The 27,977-nt window shown below is 47.0% G+C and overlaps 1 protein-coding gene across 2 annotated transcripts in view; it reads left to right on the top strand.

Annotated features, from left to right (window-relative positions):
- CLPX (caseinolytic mitochondrial matrix peptidase chaperone subunit X) overlaps positions 1-27,977 on the top strand; it is a 544,085-nt gene that overhangs the window by 239,699 nt on the left and 276,409 nt on the right. Inside the window, exon 6 of one of the 2 annotated variants that reach the window (XM_086958043.1) lies at positions 12,258-12,299. The exons of the other annotated variant lie outside the window; for it this stretch is intronic. Within the exon in view, the coding sequence (XP_086814169.1) occupies positions 12,258-12,299 (42 nt within the window). The remainder of the gene's footprint in view (positions 1-12,257; positions 12,300-27,977) is intronic. 2 annotated transcript variants of the gene reach the window in all.

The raw sequence follows: 27,977 nt of genomic DNA, 5'->3' as shown, positions 1-27,977 counted from the left end.
GTGGCAAGTAAAAGCCCTGAGCTGCAGCCATGGTGTGTCCTGCTGACATGAAGTAATTAGAAGTCACTTGTGGAACGTGTTTTTTTTGCGGCTTTTGAAATAGGCAAGTTGTAAGATTTGTTTTAAAATTTGTAGATTGCCAGTTCAAACTATAATTTACCCCATTCAAATAAATAACAATCTAGGCACCTTCCTCTCTCTCCTCCATGTGTCTCACTTTTTTTGCTGCATTCCCTATCTTTCACCATTGCCCTGCCAATCCTCTTAGCTTGTACCTCCTTTACGTACAGTGCTCCTTTGCAGCTATATTTGTGCTTCACAAGTGTGCAGAGAGAGCACAATGCACCCAAACTTGTACTGCTGAGAATTCGGACCATAGAAGCCCAGGCTGGGTGTCAAGTGGGCCCATGTCATCACAGGCTTGGCTGCCACATGGCCCCCGTGTCAATGTGACACCTTCTGCCAGACATGGCTTTTAGGCTACCTCAATATGCGTTTTTGCACTTGAAGGTTCGCTTTCACATCATAAACATGAGCTTCAAAATCCCACAATGGAAACTGCTGATGTCTGAAAAGCCAGCCCTGGCTGAGTTTGTCACACATGCCCAGGGACCAGTGGTGTAAAGCAAAATGACTGGGCCGCCATGCAAACTGTATTGCGTGGCCCCTGACATTACAAACCGTCCTTCCAGGTTTCCCAGGTCCATGCATCGCTAGCTGCTCCATTCCAGGATTTTTCTTAACATTCTGGAACTTGAAGTCTTGTTTATTCCATTATAACTCAACATAAAAAAATATGCCAGCTGCGCAAAACATTGGTAAATGATTTATGACAAACTCTTAGTGGGTGTCTGCTGCACTTTAGATGAAGCTGGGCCAGATGTACAGCTACGTAACAAGAGTGGGAGGGATAAAAGAGGGGTGGGGGCTCTTAAAGACAGAAAGAGGGGAAAGGAGAGAGCGGAATGGAAGGAAGGAGAGGTGGGGAGACAACAGGAGAGTAGAAGGGAAGGAGGAAAAAGCAAAAGGGAGTGATGGACAGAAGAAAGGGTGGTTGGGCAAAGTGGTATATGGTGGGCCGTGCTGCGGAGGGGGGCCCCCTCCATGTGCTTTGCAGGGGGGCCCCCTCAAGTTTCGTTACGCCACTGCTGAAGGCTAGTAGTTTGCTGTTTTTCCTCAAAGAGACGGGCAGGGAATTCCAGAGTTGAGGTGCCAGGTGACGAAAGGAGCGACCTCCAATTCTCGCCCGTCTAATAGATGGAACAGATGCCATGGCCAAGGAGGCCGATCTCAAAGTCCTAGTGGGCAAATAGAAAGCCAGACGTTTCCTAATGTACTTCGCACCTGAGAGATGGAGCGATTTAAAAGCGAGCGTGAGTGCCTTAAAAGCAATCTGTTTTCTAATAGGTAGCCAGTGCAGTATTTTAAGTAATTCCGACGCACTGGTTCTCCGATGGAGACCGTAGATAGCTCTCTCAGCAGAGTTCTGCACTATCTGAAGGCGCGAAAGGAGATACTCTGGCAGGCCCAGGTAGAGTGCGTTTGCGTAGTCCAAACGAGAACCTAACAGGGCCTGCACAGTAGTTTTCCTATGCTCTATGGAGAGGATCGGAAGGAGTTTTCTCAGCATTTTCAGGATGCCAAAACACTTCCCTGCGAGTCCAAGAATCTGGGGCTTCAGAGTAAGGCCGTCGTCAATAAGTACTTCAAGATTCTTGGCCTTGGAGGACGCAGCCGCCGGGGGATACATGTCTGGGGGCCACCACGACTGCCATCTGGGATCGGGTGGGCATCCAAAAAAGAGCAGCTCCGAATTATCGGAGTTACATTTGAGGCTATGATGTTTAAACCATTCGAAGACCGCACCCAGACAGCTTCTGATCCGCTGGCCATCAAAATCGGAACCCTTCTTGCAAGTAAAGTGGAGCTGGGTGTCATCAGCATAGGACACGATCTGGCCACCAAGCGACTCCGCCAGTGCTGCCAAAGGGGCCATATAGATGTTAAAGAGGGAGGGGCTTAAGATGGAGCCCTGAGGCATCCCCCCCTCGAGTGGCGGCATATCGGCGGAGAACGGTGGGGCCCAGATCGTTTGACGGCCGTCTGCCAGAAATGACTCAAACCAGCTGAACACCGCTCCCCGAAGCCCGATCTCTCGGAGTCTTAAAAGGAGACCGCCGTGGGGAACGGTGTCGAAGGCCGCCGACAAGTCCAACATTACAAGCATGGCCTTACCTCCTGCGTCTAATACCTCTCTTATGGCATCAGTGACTTCTAACAGCACGGTCTCCGTGCTCATGTTGGCACGGAAACCCGACTGGGTGTCATGTAAGATGTTATGATGTTCTAGGTAGTTGGAGAGAGAGACTGTTACGTGCTTCTCCACCACCTTAGCCAGTGCCGGGAGGAGGGAGATGGGCCTGTAGTTGGCATGGACCAACGGGTCCAGATTAGGCTTCTTCACAAGCGGCAGGATCAGGGCATGCTTCCAGGCCCGGGGAACCACTCCTGTGCTTAGCGAGAGATTAAGCACCGGGTTTACCAGGGAGTTGATAGCAGAAGCTATTTTTCCAAGACATTTTGCGGGACAGGGATCCTGAGGGGAGCCAGATTTTAAATGAGTGAGAAGGTCCAGTGAGGAAGAGAGAGACAGGGGGGAGAAAATCAGAAAAAGTGGGACCGTCAGGGACCGAAGATGTGGGCAAAGAGACACTGGTCTCTGGTGAAATCCCCACGCTAGTGGGGGGGGAAGCGTCTTGAATAGACTTAATTTTAGTAGCAAAATAGTTTGCAAGTTGACATACCCACGGTTCAGTATGAGAATGCGTGGGCAGGACAGGGATGGGTGAGATAAATTCTTTTACTATGCGGAACATTTATTTGCTGGTATTTGCCTCATCCTTAATTCTCCTAGCAAAATAGGCCTTTTTCTCTGATATGATGCTACTATGATAAAGTCTGATGGATTCTCTGTATTCAATTTTTTCAGTAAGATCGTAATGGCGACGCCAGGCTCTTTCAGCTTTCTTGCATCTTCGCCGCATCTCAGCTAGGGAAGCAGTAAACCACTGGGCGGAAGCCCGCTTGCTTGCTTTACGTGAGACCATCTCTGGGGCAAACTCTTCAAATCTATCGATCAGCCAAAGATGAAGAAGGTCCAGATCCTCCTCTAAGCTCCCTGACAGCTGGCAAGGATGGGATGAGAGTGCCTGCGCCAACATGTCTGGAGACACTCGATGAAAGGCTCGCGCAGACTGCCGGGAGTGTTCAAAATGTCTAAAAAAAATTTATTCATCGAATGGATCTGAAAATGGATCAAATGATGGTCAGACCATAATACCAGGACCGGGGGGGGGGACATACCGACCGACATGGTCGAGAACACTTGGTCCAGGATATGGCCCTTATTATGCGTGGGGCAGTGACATAAGGTGACAGCCCTAAGGGAGCTGTAATATTGAGAATCTTAATGACATCGGCGTCACTGCATAAATCCATGTGAATTTTAAAATCCCCCAGCAACAAACAATGTTCTGATTTTAAACAAAGTGCAGAGACCGCGGCCTGAAGCTCCTCAAAGAAAGTGCCTATGGGTCTCGTGGTCTATAAATTAGTAACCCGACACATGCTTGGTGAGTGGACAGGGACAGGGTAAACCCCAAGGACTCACAACCCAGAATGTTATTGGTGGGAATGATGGCACAGGAAAAGCGTTTGTCCACTACCAAGGCTACACCTCCACCCCTTCCCGAAGGCCTATCTTTCCTAAAGATGACATAGTTAGAAGGAATATCTGTCGCTATGTCTGGGCCAGAGCTTCTCCCAGCCAGGTCTCTGTAAGAAAGAGACACAGAGGATTAACCTCTGTCAGAAGGTTATAGATGTCCTGTGAGTGCCTGCTTAGGGATCTGGTGTTAAGAAGTAAGCAAGGGTTAGAGGTGGGCAGATTACTAGAAAGTGCTATATCTGAGCTAGCCATACGCCAACCACAACCAGGGCAGCGCTTTTTAAAGGCCTGTCTACCTGGGAAAATACTACTGCAGTTGCCCACATCACCCCTTAAGGAGATGAGCTCCGCGTTGGTATAAGTACGCATACTGACTAGAATCAGGGGGAAGCCTGAAAAAGGCAAAGGCCCCGTCCGCACCCGTCCGCCTCCGGGACGCTGACGGGCGCAGACGTACTTACCTTAGGCGCTCCTTTGGCACGGGGAGGCGCATCCGCTCTACACGTCCGCTGCGCGGAGCAGAGGGCCTCTGAACTTCTAGGCCGCACCACTGGGCCGCCGACCAGCGTGCCTGCCTTCCCAAAGATGGCCGCTATCGCTGTCTGCAGCCTACACGTCCCAGAATGCCCTGCGGCACCTAATCGGCCGTACGGGTAAGGGACAATCGCAGACAACCAGCGCGACCCTGTTGCCCCCGACAGAGGGGTGGGAAAAGGCACAGACAAAGGTAAGCAAAGAGCAGGGAGTCACCCGGCATCCACCTCAGGTGACGAGCGTGAAGGAGAGTGAAAGACACAGATAACACTAAAGCTGAATTCCTAAAAAGCGCTAGCAATCAGCGCGACTATCAAACCTAAAAACAATATTTTATGTCCGCGAATTAAGCACCCACTCATCCGATCCTGCATCCACCTCAGGTAAAGTGGGAGGGGTTAGATTCAGACGAGGGCGTCCACTAGCTCAAACTTATAGGCTAGCAGGCGAGACACTGCACCACTGGACCGCCGACCAGCGTGCCTGCCTCCCCAAAGATGGCCGCTATCGCTGTCTGCAGCCTACACGTCCCAGAATGCCCTGCGGCACCTAATCGGCCATAAGGGTAAGGGACAATCGCACAGAACCAGCGCGACCCTGTTGCCCCCGACAGAGGGGTGGGAAAAGGCACAGACAAAGGTAAGCAAAGAGCAGGGAGTCACCCGGCATCCGCCTCAGGTGACGAGCGTGAAGGAGAGTGAAAGGCACAGATAACACTAAAAAAGCAGAATTCCTAAAAAGCGCTAGCAATCAGCGCAACTATCAAAGCTAAAAACAATATTTTATGTCAGCGAATTAAGCACCAACTCATCCGATCCTGCATCCGCCTCGGGTAAAGCGGGAGGGGTTAGATTCTATGTCTTGGACCCATGCCGCCTGAAGTGCCACCAACGGGTCCGGCATATTGTTTCTGAGCTTGGATGTCAGCTTTTCTAGTATGGGATCCAGGAGCAGTCTATCCTCCATGGGGGAGTACTCCAGGATTGATGCGCCACTGCGTATGTATGAACGTATGGCGTGACTGAGGCGTAAGTAATGGTAGTGTTGGGAGTCGTGGAGGTCATATTCCTTCTTGAGGTAAGCAGAGGATCTGGGCATTCCCTTTCCACATGTCCCCCAAATATTTAATGCCAATGAGCTTCCATCCCCTGAAACCGGTTAGCCATGTCACATCTGTTAACTGATCCCCGAGCCATAGAGGGGTTCTACGCATCAGTGAGTCTGTCCACCCCAGGGACTTTTTCGCCTCCCTCCAGCATTGAACTACCACTCCTGTGTGTGTAGGCCACCCCTTTAGCGGCCTCCGAGCATAGGGAAGGGGCTCACAGTTCCCCCCCGGCATGACCATCCTATCCACTCTATAGGCCGGTTCAGAACCCATCCATGAATTCCCAGTCATTGACTACCTGGAGCTGCAAGGCCCAATAATCAGTTTGACATCTGGAAGCACCAGCCCCCGTCATATACCTGTCTGGTAAGCTTGTGTAGTGCTATCCTCTGGATCCCACAGCAGGGTCCGTACCACCTGTAATATTCGTATAAATACACCCAGAGGGACTGGATATGGTGTGTTTTGTAGAATGTATAAGAGCCTCGGCAGTACAAGCATCTTGAACAATGCAGCCCAGCCCATGAGGGAGAAAGGCAGTGATCGCCAGGGACTCACGTCCGCCCGAGGCGTGACAGTTGGGGCTCAAGAATTCCTCCTTATCTCTTGTGACGTAGATCCCTAAGTCTAGTTCCATTTTGGAGCGTCATTTCGCGCCAATCCGTCGCACAGCGTCATAATGCCTTCTGGCACATTTTCCAACAAGTATACCATATTTTATTCCAACTGATCATCCTTCTTCCATTACTAGTCTTTCCACATATTAGCATATTCCTCAAACGGAGTGATCATGCCATTTGTCCAGGTTTCAAATGTTCACACCATGTCCTTCCAGACCTTTCAGTGAAAACACGAATGAAGCATTCTTCGTTCAGGACAGTGTTTATTTGTTTAAAAAACCCAATGCATTTCGTGCATAGTTGCACTTCTTCAGGGGTCACTATAAATGCAAAAACAGTAACAATAATCGGTTGTTAAATTGCTATCTTTACGATTGGGCACAAAACATCATTAACATCTCTTTACTACTAACTCCTCATGATACTCTATCAGGTGTCCAATGGTAGCCCCTCGATTATCGAACTATAGATAACCAACCCTCGCTGCCTCTTCTGGATATGTAAACTTTAGTGTTTACTGGTTGCGTTTTATAATCATACCATAGTTGTAGCAATCATTATTCTGGGCTGCCGCTAAACATTTCTCTTCTTCTCAACATACGCGAGGGATTTACTATTAAACTTCTCATGCTGATAAACCCGTTTTTAAAGCATTTAATATGTATCGTTTATCGCACGTCTGCCCAGCCTTTGAACTCCATTAGTGTGCCTAACTGCTGATAACTCCCTTGTGGTTGCATGACCTCTCTCATTCTACCAAACACATTTTCAAAAACATATGGTATCAGTTAATTATCGTGCATTGGCAAACCTCTAAACTAAATGAATCGGCCCAAATCCTGGAATCATTACAAACTGTTTCACATACCTGCGCTGAACTAGTACAAAGCACCTCCCGTATCTCTGATGGCTGAAACTCTTGACGATCACTCTCCCTGGATCATCCCGCCTTAAAACCTTCCTAATTAGCCCGCCCATCCCTAAGTTGCCACAGAGGCAGGGCACCTAGTGGGGATCTGAGGGGGAGGACCAGAGAGTGGGTAGATCACTGACTTCTCCCAATTGATTGTGTAGCCAGAGTAGCTACCGAATAGTACAAAGAGGTGTAACGCCTGCTCTATCAAGTGATTCGGTCTTGCCATGTATAACACAATATCATCGGCGTATAAGGAAATACGCTCTTTCCACTCATCGGTCAGCACCAAGCCCCAGAATGAACTGTCCCTCCTGATCCATTGAGACAACGGCTCCAGAGCCAAGGCTAACAAGAGGGGGGGATAGGGGGCACCCCTGCCTAGTGCCCCTTCTCAGACGGAAGACCCTGGATATGGCCCTGTTGACCCTCACCGAGCCATATATTGCTCGTATAGAAGATGTACCCAACTACAGAAGATCGGGCCGAAGCCTAGTTTCGTGAGCACCTTAAATGGGTGTGGCCATTCAATACTATTGAATGCCATTGAGGCGTCTAGCGCCATCAAGGCTGTCTGTGTGTTCCCCACGTCCTCGGTCATGTAGAGTACTCCATATAGACGCCGCAAGTAATTGCGGGTGCTCCTTCGTGGCATAAACCCTGACTGGTCAAAATGCACCAAGTCGGGAAGAACAGACAACAATCTATCTGCTAAAGCAGCGGTCTCCAAACCAGTCCTGGAGGGCCGGATCCATGCCAGATTTTTAAAATAACTACATGTATCTCAATGGGGATATCCAAAAAAAATCTGGCATGGATCCGGCCCTCCAGGACCGGTTTGGAGAGCCCTGTGCTAAAGCCTTGGCCAGGACCTTGGCCTCTATGTCGATAAGTGAAATGGGGCGATACGAAGAACAATGGTCTGTCGGCTTCCCTGCTTTATGAATGACTACAATCGTGGCCTATCTTTGATCGGTGGGGAGCCTACCTATCTCTCGTACCTCCAAGTACATCTGTAGAAGGAGGTTGATAATGGCGTTCGCTTGTCTTTTATATATCTCTACTGGAAGCCTGTTGGGGCCAGGCGCCTTCCCGGACTGAAGGGAATTAAGGCCCTTCTCAATTTCTTCCCCCGTGAAATCCGCCTCAAGGCGGTCTCGTTGGTCGTGGGAGAACGTGGGCAGCGCGAAATCCTGTAAGAACTCTGCGCAATCGTGTTCAGTCCTGGTACAAACTAGGGAGTATACCCTTTTTGAAGTGGGATGCAAACGCTTCTGCTATGCCCGTGATGGTGGATACTAGGGAGCCCAACGCGTCTCGCACTTCATCCACCCGGAAGCGCTCCCTGCTCGAGCCACACCAGCAGCTTCAGGGCCTTATCTCCCACGCCGTAAATTCGGTGTTGTGTGGCGAGAGCGTAGGCTTGTGACTTCCCCTCTGCCAGGGCCCGGATTTCCCTCTGTTTGACTGTCAAGCTGTGACTGAGGTCAACAGAAGAAACTATGTTGACATCGCGTTGGAGCATCTCAATTTCGTTTTCTAATTGCCTGATCTGTAGGGATTCCTCATTTTTCTGGGCACCTTATCAGTGCCTGGGCCTGCCCTCTCAGCACCGTTTTGTAAGCTTCCCATAATGTTATTTGGGACTCGACCGAGCCCCGATTTTCCTCAAAATAAAGATGAGAGCCCTCCCGGAGTTTATCCCCTATGGTCTGGTCTCAGAGACGCCACAGATCTATCCTAGAGAAAGACGCCCTATTGATCACCGGACCCCTACGCTACCTGGAGAGTGATTGGAAATTCCATGGCCAGGATGTGGGGTTCATCAAAGTCGCCCAGCTGGTCAGTGCGGGTGAAGAAGTGGTTGAGTCGTGAAAAAGACCTGTGTCAAGCTGAATAGAACGTGTATTGTCTGTTTGAAGGATTGTGAGTGCGCCAGAGGTCGCTAAGTCTCAAGGCTGTGACAAAGCCTTTCAGGCCCGCAACTCAACCCAACCCAACACTAGAACGGTCCAAGTCAGCGTCCATAACTGCGTTAGTGTCGCCAAGGAGACCAGCCGCGGGAGAGTCAAGGAGTGTAGGCCTAGTGGAACATAACAGGAGCAAAAGACTATGGTGCACCCCTCCCATCTGCCCGCCACCGCGACCATGCAGCCCGCATCGTCAGTCCCCTTGCCCAAGCTCTCGGTGTATCAGAGCTAACCATTCCCAAGGGGGTGCTACCAAGCTACTTAGCATGCGCCTCAGGAACAAATTTAAGGGTAGTGGACCTACCAGAGGTCTTTGCAGACTGTCCCCAAGCCTTCCCCGTGAAGATCTCCGGTATTGAGGGCTGTCTCTCCTTCGGCGCCTCGGCAGTTGATTGCACACTCTTCATTCCCTGAGGCTCCCAATTCAGATCGTCAGCACTGACGTCGGATTTCCCTGCAGCTGGTGCAGCAACTTTCTTTGTCTTCCATCTGGGTACTGGTTTCCTATTCACACTGGGTCCGATGCTGCAGACTCGGCAGTGGCGGCCTTAGGCATGTGCAAGCTGTGCACCTACACAGGGTCACCATACCCCAGGGGCCACCACGCCAATATATATCCTTAATATAATAATCCTCTGAGGATGGATACATATTTGTGTGGCGGCCCCTGGCAGGGATTTGGTGGCCTCCGGCTCTGTTCCACTTCCAAACACCCTGACCCCCCTCTTCACTGGCCTCCCGCTCCACCCCGCCCGGACCCCCTCTTCCGGGGCCCCCTACCTACGCTCCCTGCCCAGGGCTGCCATGAGCCTAGAGCCGCCCCTGGATTCGGCTTGCTCCTTTGCTAACTTACTCCCTTTCAGGGACATCTTCAAGCCCTTGAACTTCAAGCGGCAGAACTGAGCAAGCTGCCAAACACTCGTGCAAGCCACCGACCAGCCTTCCCCATGCACAGAGGAACCACAGTCAATCTGCTCCCGAGTACCGTCAGTCGGTTTCTTAAAGAAAAAAAATGAGGTCCAGCATCTCTTTTCTAAAGGGCAACCAGGGTTTCTTTTCCGTTCTTCTCCACACCAAATAGCCACGGCTGGAGATACAGCTAGCGCTGCACACTACTCACCCCCATTTTGCTAATACTCGCTTTGTTTTTTCCTTGTTGGAAACCTTTCTGATGATGTTTGAAGTCAAATGTGCTTATAGTAACTCCATTAGATTCCCTTTGTCATAAAAAAAAAACAGATAAGAGGAAGCATCCCATTTGCCTTTTTGTAAATGTTATCTTGAAAGAAATAACTGTGATGGAAAACTAGAGTTAGAAGTAAGTAACTTTACAATTTTACACCGTTAAAGGAGTCATGTAATTAAATGGGTTTGGGGTGTTATCTTAGAGAAAAAATTATAAAAGGTACATATCTTAAAATGTTTGCCTTAGATTGATTCCATCTGTGAACAAGTCAAACATCTGTTTGTATTACTATTGTTGTCTCTTACACATCTTTGTGTAGAGGTAAATTTATGTTCAAGGGGTTCAGAAGTGCACAAAGTTAATTGAAAACTGAAAAATAAAGCCACTTTGGGCACTCTCGTCCTTGCTGATGACAATGTTTAGTCTTCACTGTGTACCATATATTTAGGTGTAATGCTCTTAAAAACTCTGAAGCACCAGAGCTTTTTGGGTCTTCAAATACTGTCTTCTTTGCAAGCCCCCTTATGGTGCTCTAGAAGTAAACCTTGTATGTTAATGGAAGTGGATGCTTGACTTGTAAGGCGGTTATGTAGATGTTGTAACTTTTATATTGAATCATGCTAACAATTTCTATTACGTTGCCAAATGATAGACTATTGCTTATATGCACATTCTTTAACGTGGCTTTTAATGTGTTGAAGATAGGTGAAGTATCTAACTTTAGTAATAATTGTATTCCCAAATGGTTTGATTTAATTTTTCAGTATTGTAATCATTATTCTAGAAAGATAGTTGATTTAAATAAACTATTAATAAACATGAAAGGAATATTTTCACTCCTTTTGAGCTTGTATTTTTTCCCAGCCATGACGGTTTCACTTCACACAGACTATTTTATATGCTAAACGTAAATAGAATTCTTAGAATAGCATTGTAAAACTTTGGCTATCGCAAACTAAAGCAGAATTCGTATGTGATTAATTGCCATTAGGATAAGAGTTACTCTAATGTAAAGTTTAGCACAAAGTCCCGAAATTATCCACCAATAGACCACTGAATTAGGCAGACTTGTTGCCAAGTGTTTCTTGTATAGTCTGGTGGTGTAACTGGTTTAGTTTCCGGTTTCTTCTCAGTGTTGTATGCAGTGGACAATTTGTCTAGTATAGAGGTTGCTGATAAAATATGCGTTCAAGTTACATTTTTTAGCAGAATAGTGAAAGTCGTAAAACAGAAGTGCTTTGGGGAGAGACCTCAGTAGAAACATAGATTCACTCGAGGAAAGGCAAACCCTAATTAACATTTGTATGCCTTCGGGGATATCAAGGGAAATCCTCGTTCTTTAAAAGAGCACTCCTAGAATGAGCCAGCATAATCTGGAGCCCTGGCAGAAGGGGAAAGATTTTCGAGTTTCATTAGGAATATAGCATGGTTTTCATTCCGAAGTGAAATTAGTGAATGTAATTAACTTCCTTGCTAGTAGTGTATGCAACGTAATATATCAATCAAATTGCAAACCATATAGAAAGTAGAAACACAAGTAATGAAAAAAAATCAGTAAGCTTACGGCATCTATTTAAAATTAAAATAGTAAACTCAAATTAATTAGCATATTTGCCACGACTGGCTCGATGTGTCCGACTGATCTTACTTCCCTATTCAGTTTACTTTCTGTGATCATTGGAAAGTTGCTGCTGATAGTTAAAAAAATAATTAAAAAAGACTGTTGCTGCTGCTCCTTCCGTAGAGCATTTGACCCATGGATTCTCACTAGGAGTACATTATTGTGAACACCCTACTTATTTTTAAAATGTTATTCCCGTCCAGTCTTCCACTTGACAAAAATACCCTGATGTTCTGTAACTGTCAAGCATCGTTTGTTTTTGTGGCTCTTAGCTCCGTCTGCTGCTTAGTTTCAGCAATGTGAATACAGAATTTTTTTTGGGGGGGGTAGGTGGGGGGGCATTTGACCATTCACAGATTTGCTATAGCATAAACCAAAATAAAAGGAAAGATGAGTTCAAGCTGAGCCATTGAGCCGAAAGGAAGCTGCCTAATAAAAGCTTTAAATAGTGTAGTCCTGGACAAAGGAGGAGCTTAAATATACATGCTTCTTTCTTCAAGAGGGCATGAGGTTGAATAGTTAAACTCTACTTAATATATTCTTTTTATATATATCCTGTTTCCATCCTCTCTTTGTAGAGTTAGAGATCAGAAGACGGGAGGATGAGTACAGATTCTCAAGTAAGTTGCCTCTCCGGATGTCCTCTTTTGAAGCGCCCCTGTCCTTTGGTGGTGGTAGGCACACTTAGTTTTGAATCAAAACAGAATGCACGTAGGACTGGTAATGTGTAGGCACATCTGCAAGCAGCGGTGTCAAAATATAAGACAGTAACTCAATTACAGAAATGGCCTTGGCGCCAGTAATATAATAATGCAAATGAAAGTCCGTAAACTGAAGAGTAAAGATGTACGGTTAGAAAATAGCCAGGAATCCTCCAGACTGTTCTTCTGATCTACTGTAAAATGTGTAAGTTTTCTTGACAATTCTAATAACTGCCTCAGTGACAGAATTAAAACACGGAGAACACCCATTGTATTGAGAAGTCGAGTAGATATAGTGAGTATGTTATGATTATCTATACACCTCTCAATCAGGTACTTCCACCGAGCAGTGTTTGCATGGGAAAACTCCACAGAGAAATTACTGTAACAAGTTAAAAGTCTAGCGACTTTTGGCGTTCATGGTCAGGTCTTGAAAGACCCCGAGGTGCAGAGAGGAATTTTATTCTGGTTTCCGTGTTTAGTATCTGAAAACTGGTCGCCTGAATCTTGCATTACAGTTTGTTCAAAGCCACTTCCCTTTGTTGGTTTCGCCAGGGCGATACTGAGCCAACATATATCAGTCCTATAGAAACAACGAATATATAACCTATTAGTAGATGCTAATGACATTGTAAACCTGGGTAACAGTATTACAATGTGTAAATTGTTTTCACATTTGCATGACGATCCTGATCAACCGGGCTTGCAGGTGTGAGTACTTGAAAAAAACAGTTAAAAGAATTTAGCAGTTGCAGTTTTTTATATTCTGTGGCAAGTGTTTTTGGATTGTTATAGGAGATATGTGTGCCGTAATTTTATTGTTTTTTTTAATTACCGTATATTTAGTTCACAATTGCAGTTTTTTTGGTGTATGTTCATTTAGTAATCGTTAGTAATTTACCATACTGCACTTGTACCCATTGATATGTTCTCTTGAAATTTAGCTGCTGTCAAACACTCAGTATGTTGTTTCTTAGAGCAAAGTGTGTGCATGTAGAAAACCTCTCACTTCATTCATGGCCGATATTCTTCTGACCCCTACGCATATATTTAGCTCTTTATATTTACCTAATCGTTATCTAGCTTACTATATACCTCCCCCCTTCCGCTGGCGTTTTAGCATCGATTCTGCCTACACCTGTTTTATCAGTTCTCCTGTATGCAACAAATTAGAAGGAAAAGACAAGCCGCGAGAGCAAGATGGCGGCTGTGTGAGGAGCCGCAGAGCAGCAGCGCGGGCGAGGTGCGCTCCTCGTCCACCCCCTCCCCCCCCACCCCGTAGAAGCAGCGGCTTACCTGGCTGACCCCCGGTCTAAGAGAAGGAGAGCCGATGCTGATCGTTCCTTGGAGCTTCCAGCTTCCAGTGGAGGTGGTCGGTGAACACGGACGGGCTGCTGGTGTTCTGGGTCCGACGTCCGCGGCGGTGGGGGCGTGATAGCAGCCGACCGAGGCAGGCAGTGCGAGCCGGCAGAGAAGCAGGCTGAATCTTTCGGCCGATTAACTTCTTTTGGCTGAAGGAGCACTTTGCTCCTAACGTGCTGGCAATGGCCCCGAAAACGACAGCTAATGCAGCAGCTAAAGCGGCAGCTGCAGCCAAGAAGAAAATCCAGGCAGCCCAAGCAGCACAAGCGGCGCAGGCGGCGCAGGCAGCTCCTGCTTTACCCTTAAACTCGGAGCAAATACATCAAGGGAAGGAAGACACATCTCAGCCCACAGTGGATCCAAGATATGGTGAAGGTGATGAAACACCAATGCCGCCCAAGAAAGGTAAACAGATGACACAGCATCCCTGGCAGTCCCCTTAAATTTCGGAGCTATTGATTTGCGGGGGAAGGAGCCAGAAGAATGCGGTAGTTGAGATGCCTCAACCCCTAGTCCAGGAACCAATGGCGCAAAACCTCAAGGAGACTGGAGGAGCTGCAACTATCCTCCCCCTGGATGAGGTAGAAGGGCAGGAAGATGTATCATTGTCAATGGCTGCGTGGGCAGAGGAACAGGCTGAGGCAAGGGGGCAAGAGACAGCCACAGGTACCCCTGTGGCTACATGTACAGATACTGATAAACAATTTGATGGGGGTTCATTAGATAACGGGGGGATAACTGAGACTGTGTCATCTCCTGTTCACCTGTTGAATGAACAGCTGGAGGAGGCCGTGGGACAATGTTTGGTGACCGAAGAGGGTATGGAAAAAGGGAAGGAAAAAGAAAGTGCGCTATGTTCCCCATTAGCTCACCCTCACGGATGAAGGGGGTAAGGAGCAAGAGAGAGAGAAAGATAGCAGTGAGTGCTTCTTCTCGGTGGCAGAGGACGCGGAATGGTCCGATGAGGAGAGGAGCTCCCATGGTGGGAGCAACCTGGACTCGGATAGTGACAGCGACCTAGAACGGAACCCCCATCCCAGTGCGGCCAAAAGACCTGGTGGCCATGGTGAGACCCGTGCGCATCAGATGCGGGATTTGACCTGGGATCACTCTTCAGCTACGCCCCTACAGGGAAACCCTAATACTGAGGCCCCATCATCGTACCCTCCACTGTTGGATGTCATATATCAGACCATCCTTACGCATAGAGAAGAAGCTAGGCAGGACACCCGCAAGTCACAGGCAGCAATGCGTAAGATGCAGGGGTCTGTTAGAAAACTCTCTACGGCATGTACCAATGTGGGGGATAGAGTCACTAATTTGGAGGAACGGATTGTGGCAACCGAAGCTGAAGCCGCAGCAGCATCTTCTAAGGTAGATTCCCAGTGTGCTCAGGTTGTTGACATCCAGTGGAAACTGGAAGATATGGAAAACCGGCTGAGGCGCAACAACCTCTGAGTCTTAGGAGTTCCGGAAGGGGCAGAGGGCTCAGATATTAGGGCCTTCATGATCAACCTGTTCAAAAAAGCGTTCCCGGAACTATCTGAGTGGAACTGGGCTGCGGAAATGCAGAGAATTCATCGTACTCCATTTAGAGCTCGCCGGGGGGCTGGAAGTGATGATAAACCCAGGGCAGTCTTAATATTTTTTGGTAACTTTGTTCTCCGGCAGATCATATCGGAAAAAGCTCGCCCCAATGCTAAAATATCTAATGGGGGGTTTCTTTCTTCGTGAGGCCAGACGTTTGTCATGCGACAGTGGAGAGGCGTTGGAGACCCCGCCAGTTGATTAAGCCCTTTCAGGACAAGCACACCCAGGCTTATTTAGTAAATCCAGCGCAACTTAAGATACTGAAAGGTGGGAAGACCATATATTTTTCGTCAGAAGTTAAGACAAAGGAGTTCTTGGACTCTTTGTGATTTAAATAGTCTGACTGGTGGAGTATTAAGTCCGCCAAGGTGTCTAAAATTTAGAATATTTGTTTTTTCTTTTTTGGTGTGTGGTGCACTATCTATCTGAGCTGGTTGGTTCAACAGTGGGATTTTGCTTTGTCTGTTAGGGGGGTTCGGGCTGGGGGAGGTAAGATATGGTTCATATGACTGTGAGGGTTTAAGAAATAGCTTCGCCCTTGTTCCGCGCTTCTGCACACAACCATCATTAGCTCAGACCAAGGTCTGAGTGCTCCCAGTGGGAGGGGGAAGAGGGAGGGTTCCTCTGGGGGGGCACTGGTGGGAAGGGTAAGGGGGGAAAAAAAGCAGAAAAAAATGAAAATTTGTGGTACAATGTTTTTTACAGCTTTGGGGTTTTTGGAAAATGGTAAACTTGTTTTGGAAAAGGTTTTCTTTTATGATTATGATGTTCAGTTGAAAGTTAGGCTATCCTTTAACAATAAGCATGGCAAATCTTAATGTATATTCAATAAATATAGGGGGGCTAAACAATTGGACGAAGAGATCAAAATTGGCACAGTTTGTCAAGACCGAGTCCGTAGATATTCTGTGCCTTCAGGAAACCCATCTACCATGGGCGAAGAGGCAGCTGCTGAGGGTTGGAGGGTTCAATATTTTGGCATGTTCTACCCAAACGTCAACAGTAAGGGGTGTAGCGATTTTGGGGAAATCCTTTCTGGGGGAGGCAAAACGGGCTAAATCTGACGCACATGGTAGATGGGCTCTGGTGGAATTGGAGTGCGGCCTCACTATCTGTGGCATATATGGCTCAAATCAGGACGACCCAGAGGTTTTTGAAAATTTGGAAGAGGAACTGTCATCATGGCCGATTCCCATACTGGTATGTGGTGATTTTTATATCTCCACGGATCTTTTTGAGGGAAGCTCATATGCTGGCAGAAAACCAAGGGTATTCATGGCTCTCCGTTCTATGATGATGTCGCACGGTTTAATGTCTGGGGGGCAAAGGAGCCTAAAGATCCAGGCTATACATACTTCTCCTGTCCCCACCAGAGGTATAGCAAATTGGACTATTTCCTAATATCATCTACAGAAATTAGTAAGATCAGTATTAGGAAACTTCCCAAGGTCCTCTCGGATCATAACCCATTGGCAATTATGTACAAAAGTTTGGGGCTAGTTAGGAATTGCAGGGTTTGGACATTCAATCGAAAGCTCCTGGCTGATGTACATTTTGTTGAACATATGCAGAAATAGGCCCGCAAATTCTTTGATGCCAATCGGTACAGCGCATCAAGGAATTCTGTGTGGGATTCATTTAAAGCAGTATTAAGGGGGGAGGTTATTAGTTACTCTGCTCAGTCCAGGAAAAAAGAACAAGCCACCAGGGTCAAGCTTTTGGGGGATCTAGGTAAGGCAGAAGAACAACACTGCCAGGATATAACCCAAGGAAGGGAAGGTAGAGAGAGCCAAATTAACATCTGCCTAATTAAAGCTGAATTACAAAAATACTTTGCAGAAAAGGCGGCAGCAGAATATTGGACATACAGGGGGAGGGTATATGAAACCAGGGAGCAGGCTGGTAAGGAATTAGCGCTAAGGATCAGGCAAGATTATAATACCAAGCATTCGCGAGAATGGACGTGATGTGGTTGAACCCCAGGGCATCCTCTCAGTTTTTGCTAATTTCTATGAAACCTTATATAAGGAGGAAATGGGTGGGACACGCACAACTGGCGGGTATCCGGATAATGGGCCTAAATTGGGGCCAGTAGAGAGAGAAAAATTGGAGCTGGATATAACGGAGGATGAGATCTGCGAGGCACTATCTGACCTGGCCGCTGGCAAGGCTGCTGGGCCAGATGGCATCCCTCTCGAGATGTATAAATGCCTCTCAGGATAGCTGGGTCCAATACTGATGGACCTATTCAATGGCATCATAGGTACGGGTAAGATCCTGGAAACATGGAAAGATACTAACATCATAGTGGGAAACCATTTGACCCAGTTCCTGAGGCGGAAGCCGGGAACTGGAGGTACTCTGTTATTTTAAAATTTAACTGTGTGGTGTCACAAATTCCATCTTTTGTATTTTTAAGGACCTAAGCCTCATACCTCACTCAGCGCTCGCGCACAGCTGATGGAATAGCTGCTTCGCGCCCTTCCTGGCTCTTCCAGCCTGCCGCCGCCATCACCACCGGCGTGCACGCTGACTCCGCCCCTTTCTGAGGCCACGCCCCCCGCCCAGTGTACATAAACAGCCGATTCTCGAGCTGCAACGGAAACCATTTGACCCAGTTCCTGAGGCGGAAGCCGGGAACTGGAGGTACTCTGTTATTTTAAAATTTAACTGTGTGGTGTCACAAATTCGATCTTTTGTATTTTTAAGGACCTAAGCCTCATACCTCACTCAGCGCTCGCGCACAGCTGATGGAATAGCTGCTTCGCGCCCTTCCTGGCTCTTCCAGCCTGCCGCCGCCATCACCACCGGCGTGCACGCTGACTCCGCCCCTTTCTGAGGCCACGCCCCCCGCCCAGTGTACATAAACAGCCGATTCTCGAGCTGCAACGGAAACCATTTGACCCAGTTCCTGAGGCGGAAGCCGGGAACTGGAGGTACTCTGTTATTTTAAAATTTAACTGTGTGGTGTCACAAATTCGATCTTTTGTATTTTTAAGGACCTAAGCCTCATACCTCACTCAGCGCTCGCGCACAGCTGATGGAATAGCTGCTTCGCGCCCTTCCTGGCTCTTCCAGCCTGCCGCCGCCATCACCACCGGCGTGCACGCTGACTCCGCCCCTTTCTGAGGCCACGCCCCCCGCCCAGTGTACATAAACAGCCGATTCTCGAGCTGCAACGGAAACCATTTGACCCAGTTCCTGAGGCGGAAGCCGGGAACTGGAGGTACTCTGTTATTTTAAAATTTAACTGTGTGGTGTCACAAATTCGATCTTTTGTATTTTTAAGGACCTAAGCCTCATACCTCACTCAGCGCTCGCGCACAGCTGATGGAATAGCTGCTTCGCGCCCTTCCTGGCTCTTCCAGCCTGCCGCCGCCATCACCACCGGCGTGCACGCTGACTCCGCCCCTTTCTGAGGCCACGCCCCCCGCCCAGTGTACATAAACAGCCGATTCTCGAGCTGCAACGGAAACCATTTGACCCAGTTCCTGAGGCGGAAGCCGGGAACTGGAGGTACTCTGTTATTTTAAAATTTAACTGTGTGGTGTCACAAATTCGATCTTTTGTATTTTTAAGGACCTAAGCCTCATACCTCACTCAGCGCTCGCGCACAGCTGATGGAATAGCTGCTTCGCGCCCTTCCTGGCTCTTCCAGCCTGCCGCCGCCATCACCACCGGCGTGCACGCTGACTCCGCCCCTTTCTGAGGCCACACCCCCCTTGATCTCCCATAAATGTGCCTATACAAGACGCGCAGCGGACGAGCGCAGCGGGAGCGCCGTCTGCGCGCCGAAGGCGCGCCAAAGGCAAGCCCGTCTGCGCCCGTCCGCGACAAGACCGCGACAGGCGCAGGAAACTCTGCCCATTTTACCTCCCACATTTCCTACCATTCTAACGACCTCCTGCAACTACAGGTCACTAAGCACTGTCCATGTATACTCGACCTAGCTACACTTTCTGGCCCAGTCAGTTGCAAACACTGCCAATGGTCCACCGGGCTCCTTTTCACGGTCCCACCGGCCAATATGCCTCAGGCCCCTCGGCCCCCCTTCAAAGGCGGCCTGATCAACGCGCGCTCCATGTGCAAACACAACCAAGATATACACGATCTTATCTTGGAGTCTGACCTCGACTGCCTCATGATAACTGAGACATGGCTAACAGCAGACAGTAACCCTGATATTGCTGTCGCTCTTCCCCTGGGCTACTCACTCTTCAGGGAAGACAGAGCCAAGGGCCGTGGCGGAGGTGTTGCAATCATTCTCAAAGACACCTTCTCCTGCCACACCTTTAGTCTAGAGTCCCTAAAAAAGACTGAAGGATTAGGTTTCTCCATTAAACTAAACGACCATACTTCGTTCTCAGGCGGACTCATTTATCGCCCACCCGGCAACGCATCCGAGTTCCTCGACTCACTGCATGACTCGCTAGGACAACTTTCACTCAGATACCCTTTCTTCACCCTCCTTGGTGATTTTAACCTCCATCTAGAATCGACAACAGACATTCATACCATCAATTTCGAACAAACCCTCGATATATTCAATTTTAAACAACTTGTTACCTCACCCACCCACTCCATAGGTCATACCCTCGATGGAGTCTGCACAAACTTCTCTCTCTTGACCACACTATCGCCCTTGCCCCAGATCTGGTCTGATCACTTCTTGATCCCATTCCACATCCTTAACGAAAACCTTTCCAACCGCAACAAATCTGCTTCCCTGCCCGCCAATCACATCAATTGGAAAAAGGTCCAGGATAACATTACTCTCAATCCGTCAATACAAACTCAAGCACCCACCCTCTCAGGTAATATTGATACCGATGCCGATCTTTTTCACAACTGGATCACCCAAGAAATAAATTCCAGAATCCCGCCTTCACGTCCCCGTACCTCCCGGGGCAAAACTAAACCCAACGCCCCCTGGTTTACACCAGAACTTGCTAATGCACATCTGCTTTGTAAAAAAGCAGAAAGAAAATGGCGGAAGGCCTACGAGGTTACTTATCGTTCCTCCTATATCGCAACTAGAAAAAAATACCTTTCGGAAATTAAACTGGCAAAGAAAAACTACTACACCAACGCCATAAAAAACGCAGGCCAAAAACAAAAGGCGCTGTTTGCGATAGTCAAATCATTTACACAACCCAAGGCTCTGTTGCCTGAAATCCTACCCTCTCAGAAACTCTGCGATCAAATTTCTGACTTCTTCGAGGAAAAAATTGCCTCGATCCAAATCAACTTTCCCCCCCCCCGCCACTCTCCCAGTGCCCCCCCCACTGGTCTCCCAAAGCTGTACGCTAAGTCGCTTCTCCCCTGTCACGCTTGAGCAGTCGAAAAAAGCCATCCTGGCCTGTAAATCGGGCTCCCCGTCCGATCCTTGTCCTCCCAAGATACTTCACCAACTAATCAACGAGGTTAACCCGACCATCAACAACCTAATCAACTCCTCGCTTAGCTCAGGCACAGTCCCTAGCCGCTGGAAAAAAGGAATCGTCAAACCCCTTATGAAGAAGGCGAATAAACCCCCGACGGATCTTACCAACCTCCGCCCAATTTCGTTACTCCCGGCCTTGGGAAAAATCACGGAACATCTAGTCCACAATGAACTGAAACACTATCTAGATGAAAACAACCTTCTCCATCCTCAACAATCCGGATTCCGCCCCAAGCACTCGACAGAAACCGCCCTCATTGAACTGTCTGACACTATAAAAACTCTGCAAGATCAGAGAAAAAACTCCATCCTCATCCTTCTCGATCTAACGGCGGCGTTTGACACTGTCTCCCACACTATCCTTTTCAGCAGACTCAGGGACATCGGCATCTCTGACTCTGCCCTTTCCTGGATCTCCTCTTTTCTCTCCGACCGTTCCCAAGCCGTTTCTTTGGGCCCATTTCACTCCAAAGACAAACCTGTCTCCTCAGGTGTCCCGCAGGGCTCCATCCTGAGCCCTCTCCTTTTTAACGTTTACCTCATTCCCCTCCTTAATCTAATAGAATCTTTCGGCATACCTGTTACCTCCTATGCCGATGACACACAGCTCATTGTGCCATTAGACAAACTATCCACCAAAGCTGAACTCAACCTAAAACACTGCCTGACTGAAATATTTCGATGGAGCAAAACGGAGATCCTTCCGATCGGTACAAACATCTCCTTCTGTCCAGCACTTTGGTGGCCTGACAATTCTGTTGCCCCCCCCCAGACAGTTTCGTCAGCCAGGAACCTCGGCGTTACCTTTGACTCCGACCTCTCCTTCGATCAGCATGCCAGAACCGTCGCAGGCAAATGCTTTGGAATGATCAGATCCATGAGAAAGTTCTTTGACTTTCTTCCCATCGATGCCAGAAAAACGGTGACAGTAGCACTCATTATCTCGCGACTGGACTACTGCAACGGCTTGCTCGCAGGAGCTAAAAAGAAAACCATCCAAAAACTGCAGAGCGTACTACACACAGCCGCCCGTCTTGTCCTGGGCCTTCCCCGCAGATCCTCTATTTCTGCAGCACTTCGCTCACTTCACTGGCTCCCCCTTCACAAAAGGATTCTCTTCAAGATCCTGATTATAGCCTTTCGTGCCTACAACAAAACTGGCCCTAAATACCTCACCAAACGCTTCCCCCACTACCTGCCCAGCCGCCACCTTCGCTCAACCAACGACAACCTCATTCTTCTCCCCAAATACAATCTGAAAACGAAGGGCGAGAAGACCCTCAGCTTCCTTGCAACCAAAGCCTGGAACAAACTACCCAAATCCCTCAGACAACAAACCCAGGAAAAACCGTTTCGAAAACTGCTAAAGACCTGGATCTTTAATCTCCCGGACGATCACTCCAAAGCTTCCATCTAATCCTCTTGCACTGGCTCACTTAGGTTCCCTAGCGCCAAGATGCTCCCTCCGGAGCGAACGTCGCGCTCTATAAATACCCCACAAATATACAAAAATATACATAGTCTTACATAAAAAGGAATGCCGAGGGAAAACCCAGGGTCATATAGGCCTATATCTTTGATTAATTCTGATAATAAGCTTTATGCCAAGATCCTGGCTATGCGGTTGGGGAGGGTTATCGGCGGACTCGTCTCCCCATGGCAGCACAGGTTTATCCCTGGTCGAGGAACGGCTGATCCTGTTAGAAGAGCAATCTCGCTGTTCGAGGCCATTGCTGCTGGGGGGAGAGGAGTCGCCAAGATCCTCCTTGACGCAGAAAAAGCGTTCGATCGCGTCAGGTGGCTTTACCTATGGAATCTATTGATGGAGAGAGGGTTTGGGCCAAAAATCAGGACGGCCATTAAAGCCATGTATTGCGACCCAATGGCCCGAATACAGCTGATGGGCCAGAGTTAGGACAGGAGTGGGATAAGCAGGGGCACCCGCCAGGGTTGTCCCTGCTCACCCATCCTGTTTGCTCTGTATATCGACTCGCTGGTTAGGCAGATTCTCGAGAACTGGGGAATACAGCCGGCAGTAACCAATGGATTTACGAGCAAAATATTGGCATATGCCGATGACCTGGCAGTAATTACACCAAAGCCAGCTGAGGCTATGCAGATACTGGTAGAGATCGCTAGCGAGTTTGGTATGCATTCGGGGTATCGCCTAAATGAGTCGAAGACCCAGGTAATCTGTTCTAGGGAGATAGTTAAAATCGATCAAAGATATGTCGACTCTGCCACTTATCTTGGGGTAGTAATTAATGCTGAAATAGGCTCTATTATACAAGATCATTACCTCCCGCTTCTTAAGAAAATCGAATCGGATTTAAAGCGGATGGACTCATTACACCTAACACTCGTTGGGAGAGCCAACGTGTTAAAGATGACCATGCTACCTAAACTCCTCTATCTGTTTAGATGTATACCATATTTAATTGATGAAGGGATGTTAAAAAAGATCGAGTCTATCTTTAACAGTTTTTTATGGCAGTATGGTAAAACCAGGAGGGCACTAAAATTTATGACGCTCCCTCAGGAACGTGGAGGCTTGGCAATTCCAAATATCAGATTTTACCACTGGGCTGGTTTGTTAACTCAGATGTCTATATTATTCGAGCCAGCATCCAGAGGGAGATACACAAATGATCCTACCTCAGATCTATATGTTTTGCCTTCAATTTATGAATTACTGATGGGAAAGGAGGCTGTGGGGGTTTTGTTGAGAAAAACCAGTTGCAGATTCTTTTTTAAATCCCGCTATAAGGCGGCTTTAAGCGCCTGGGATTTGTGGAAAAATCTGCAGAAACTGTGCCATATCCCTAAGATAAATCTATATACCCTGCTGTGGAACTCGGGGTATACACCAAATTTGAGTGTGGATGGGGCTTGGAAGTGCTGGGAGCAGTTGGGTATTCGGACTGTGGGCGATGTGATGTTGAATGGAAGCACCGCTAGCTTCAACTGGCTGCAAGAGAAGTATGGTCTCCCCAACGACCAAATCTTTAAGTACTTCGAGGTTTCACAAACACTTAAATCGGTTATTCCTGATATCTTGCCCGAGTCATATTGCCCTGTGTTGGGGTATTTGCTAGGAGGAGGAGATAGGATTAGCAGTATATATCAAGCCCTTATTGAAAAATCCCCCGATGATCTTGAGAAACATGAGGTTGCCTGGGCAGTTAGACTTCAAGATCCAGATACTGATCTCGATAAGGCCCTGAGCTTGGATAATCAGGTACTTTGATCCTCAAATTTGAAGGTTCAGCATTTTAAAACACTTTTTAACCTGTATTATACACCATCTAAGCTACATGATTGGGACATGAGGATCGACAGTAACTGCCCTAGGTGTTAGAAAGGTCCAGGGGACTTATTACATATGTTCTTTTACCGTGAGCAGCTTAGTTTGATTAAAACTGAGATAGAGACATTTTTAGAGGGGCTGCTAGGCTTAAAGATCTGCCTATCCCCGACAATAATGATCTTTGGGAGTGACAGTAAAACGGCCCTTTTGAATAAAGAAACAGATGCTCTTATCTTTCTAGCTGTTGCCGTTTTACGTATCCTACTATCAGCTGCTTGGAAGGACCCTAATGCCCCAACCTTCCAATTGTGGCTGGCCAGGCTTCTTGGTATTCACAACATCGAATCTACTCTATATTCTTATAAGGGTTAGAAGAAGCGTGATTTTGGAAATAAAATATGGGACCCCTTTAAAAATTGGAGGGAGGGGCAGCTTTGATCAACCGATGATGAGTCTCTTATATTTATATTTATTTGTATATGTAAACACCTGCATATTTATTTATTGAATGTCTAGCTTTATTTAAGATGTTTTAATGCTTACTGAAACGTATTATGAAATAATGGAATTTTCCTTATTAAGCTGTATCTGTTTTTGTACCAAGGAATTTTCAATTAAAAAAAAAAGGAAAAGACAAAACTGAAGATGTACTAAAGCATGACCAGATATAACTCTTTGTCCTAGGCAGCGTCTGGTGCTTAATTGATATGTCTGCTGCTGGTTGCAGTGGCCACCTTTAAGAAGCAGAAGAGAAAATATGCTTTCTCTGAGCTTGTGCTGCAGGGTTGTAGGCTGTATTCCTGGGATCATCATGAAAACCCTTATTGTTAAATAGAAGGAAATAAAATCACTTGCAGGCAAATTACAGAGGAAAGGAGTGGGCTCGGGGAGATCTCGTCTTTTTTAGGTCTTGCCTAGGCAGCGCGCATGCGCAATCTCTCAAGACATGATGTATCTACTGTATGGGTATTCTTCCACTTCCCCGGCCTTCAGTTGACGTGGCATGTCCGAGCGTGTGGTTTAAATGCCTCCTGAGTACAGAGCCGCTACTATTCTACTGGGCCTCTATGCTGAAATCAGAACGCGTGGGAAACTCGCGGACCACCATCTGCACCTGGCCCCAATCCTACAATTGTCTAGAGATGCGGGCTGCCCATGAAGCAATAGCCTGTCCCATGCAGAACAACAGTTACAAGAACATACATGGAAATACCAGCTGCCTTCAGCCATGAGCTGTGCAACTGTTATATAACCAGGTTTATGGTCCATCCCAGCCATATTTTGCTGCACCGGCCTAATGCCCATACCACCAGGTATGCAACTCCTCTTTATTTATGCATAGATGCCAATATTTGATGAATGTTTAATTTCTCATTTGCATTAACCTTCATTAGAGAGCTTGAATCGATAGTAGTAATCACCAAAAAGGCAAAGCTTTCCACACAGTTCCAGGCCACACTTTTCAACACAACACATTTCCAATCCATACCACATAATTCAACACAAAACCAGATAATTCAACTCAGCAACACAATTTCACAACACACCACATACATCCAATATACAAAACAAACTATTCCACTACATGCCACAAAATTAAACAGCACACCACATAATTGAACTCCACTACATACCACTCCACAAAATACCATTCCACATAATTACACTCCATAACACACAATCCCAGTCCACATAATTCCAGTACAATTAATACCATATAATTACCAATCACATAATTCCACATCACACCATGCCACATAATTCCACTACACAAATCCACTCCACTTCTATAACTCCACAACACGCAATTCCAAGCCACACAATTCCACAAATAACTAATACAACCCATATATTTCCACTACACAACACAAACATACACTCCATAACACATAGGTAAAAAATTAAATTGCCATTTGCAATGCCAAATGCTCCAACACAAACAAATACGAGACCGATTGCATTGCAATTGCTTGTTCTGCGTCCAGTCAGCATGCTAGTTAACAATTTAGGCTGCATATTTAAATACTGGATATTATATCCATGCCCACAGTCTTGTACAGCACATGTATGCCTGTTTCCTCTGTAGCCAAACATTTTTCTAATGGCCTTGGAAAGTGATGCAAGTTGGTTTTTCTGATTGATCTTTTTACTACGGATTATGAATATCCTCCAGGTGCCATACTGGATCTTGGGTTTTATTTTTATTGCAGTAACTCCCCAGTAAAGCTAAGTGGTACTGGAGCAACTCAAGCTTTGACTCTTTTCACCCACCTAGAATTAAAAGGAGCCATGCCTCCACTAAAGATTTGAGAGTTAATTCCGTGCTTGTGACGACAGAAACAAATGTCCATTTTAAGACCGACACAGCAAGTATATTTAATACCTGGGGGTTTCAGCACAAGGCTAACAATTGTCTACTCATGCAAGCTTTGTCACTCCTGTTTTCCTTCTCAAGGCGAGTTTTCTCAGAAGCATGGGGTCTCCGGGGAAACATTGTATATGTGCAGAAAATACCACGAGACACAAAGGAACAGTCCTCTTCCTCCTCCACAACAGTCTCATTGTAGGAAGTCCTCCCTAGCTGGTGGCACCTCTGTGACATCTGACTTGACCTCCTCCTCTTCTGAGCCTTTGCTGGCATTCCAGATTTTCAGTTAGAATTCATTACACCTTCTGCTGATGTTGTACATATTTCTGCATTCAAGTAAGCCATATAAGAAATATGGAAGGCAGGCCCACGCCTTGCTGATTTGTCGACTTTGAGCTTCCAGACAACCTCCATGGACACCTGGCTAAAACAGTCCGACATGAAGCAAGAAAGTGCTGATTTTACCCTGTCTGTGCCCAGGCGTTCTTTGACTAAACAGATCTTGGCAACATCTTAGAAGACAGAGTCCTCCCCTGAAATATAGGCCTTTGCTGATTATTTTCCCATGTTAAAGGTTAACATCCATAGAATTCTTGTTTAGCTTGGACACCATGGAAATGCTAGATTGGTGGTTTTCTTGTACTGAAAATGAGATCGAAAACTTGTTGCTGGCATAATATATTGAGGCAGATTTTCATCTTGACCTTCAAAATGCTAATAGGTTGGATATTTCCCTCTTTCAATAGATACGTGGCAGAAGTTCTGGAACTCTTTTCCAACGACTGAGCTTAAATACAATTTCTTGATTGATATCCTCCAGTGTGCAACTGTGTCACTGCTTCTCTTTAGAAAAGCACTTATGGAGCCGATCCTGGCAGTTTGGGATGAGCCCTTTTTGAGTCCAGAGGTCAGCAGGCAGATATGGTGCCATTGTACTGTTCCAATAGACTCCCAAGATTTTGTCCACCCATACCTCACTGGAGAGTCTTGTGGTGCATGCATCTTTTGCAAGGTTGACCCCAAATTCTACAAGTATTGTTCGTCTAGAATTCAAATTGAAGTGGCTTAATGCCATCATACATAAACCTTTGCTCCTGCACACAGCCAATCCTACTTGATTGTGCTTTACATCCATATTTTGAGGGAAATGGCTGACCTTACTACTCCGTGAGTTTTGCATGAACATTTAAAGGAACAGTTATCCCAAATGATTAGAGGCAACCAAGATGCTGGAAAGTAAATGTTGAAGACCAACCTTCAAACAAATGCCACTGTAGCGCTGTTGATGAGTACTGAAGTCGCCCTCTGGAGGCATACATGGATGCACTCTGCAGACTTTTCAGGTCCTATATAAGCAAACCTAATGGATACACCATTTGACAATGAAATTCTTTATTGCCCAAGGCAGATCATTTGCTTCAATGGTTTAAGTAAAGTAGAGCCACAATGACATCCCTTTCTGTGGACTTCTCTGTGGTCCATTTCCATAAATTATATTACAAACTTCACCACTTTCAACATTTGAGC

Source organism: Lissotriton vulgaris, chromosome 2_1, assembly GCF_964263255.1.
Source record: "Lissotriton vulgaris chromosome 2_1, aLisVul1.2, whole genome shotgun sequence".
NCBI classification, from domain to species: Eukaryota; Metazoa; Chordata; class Amphibia; order Caudata; family Salamandridae; genus Lissotriton; species Lissotriton vulgaris.
The sequence above is the reverse complement of the archived record's forward strand: the minus strand, read 5'-3'. Positions and strand labels throughout refer to the sequence as shown.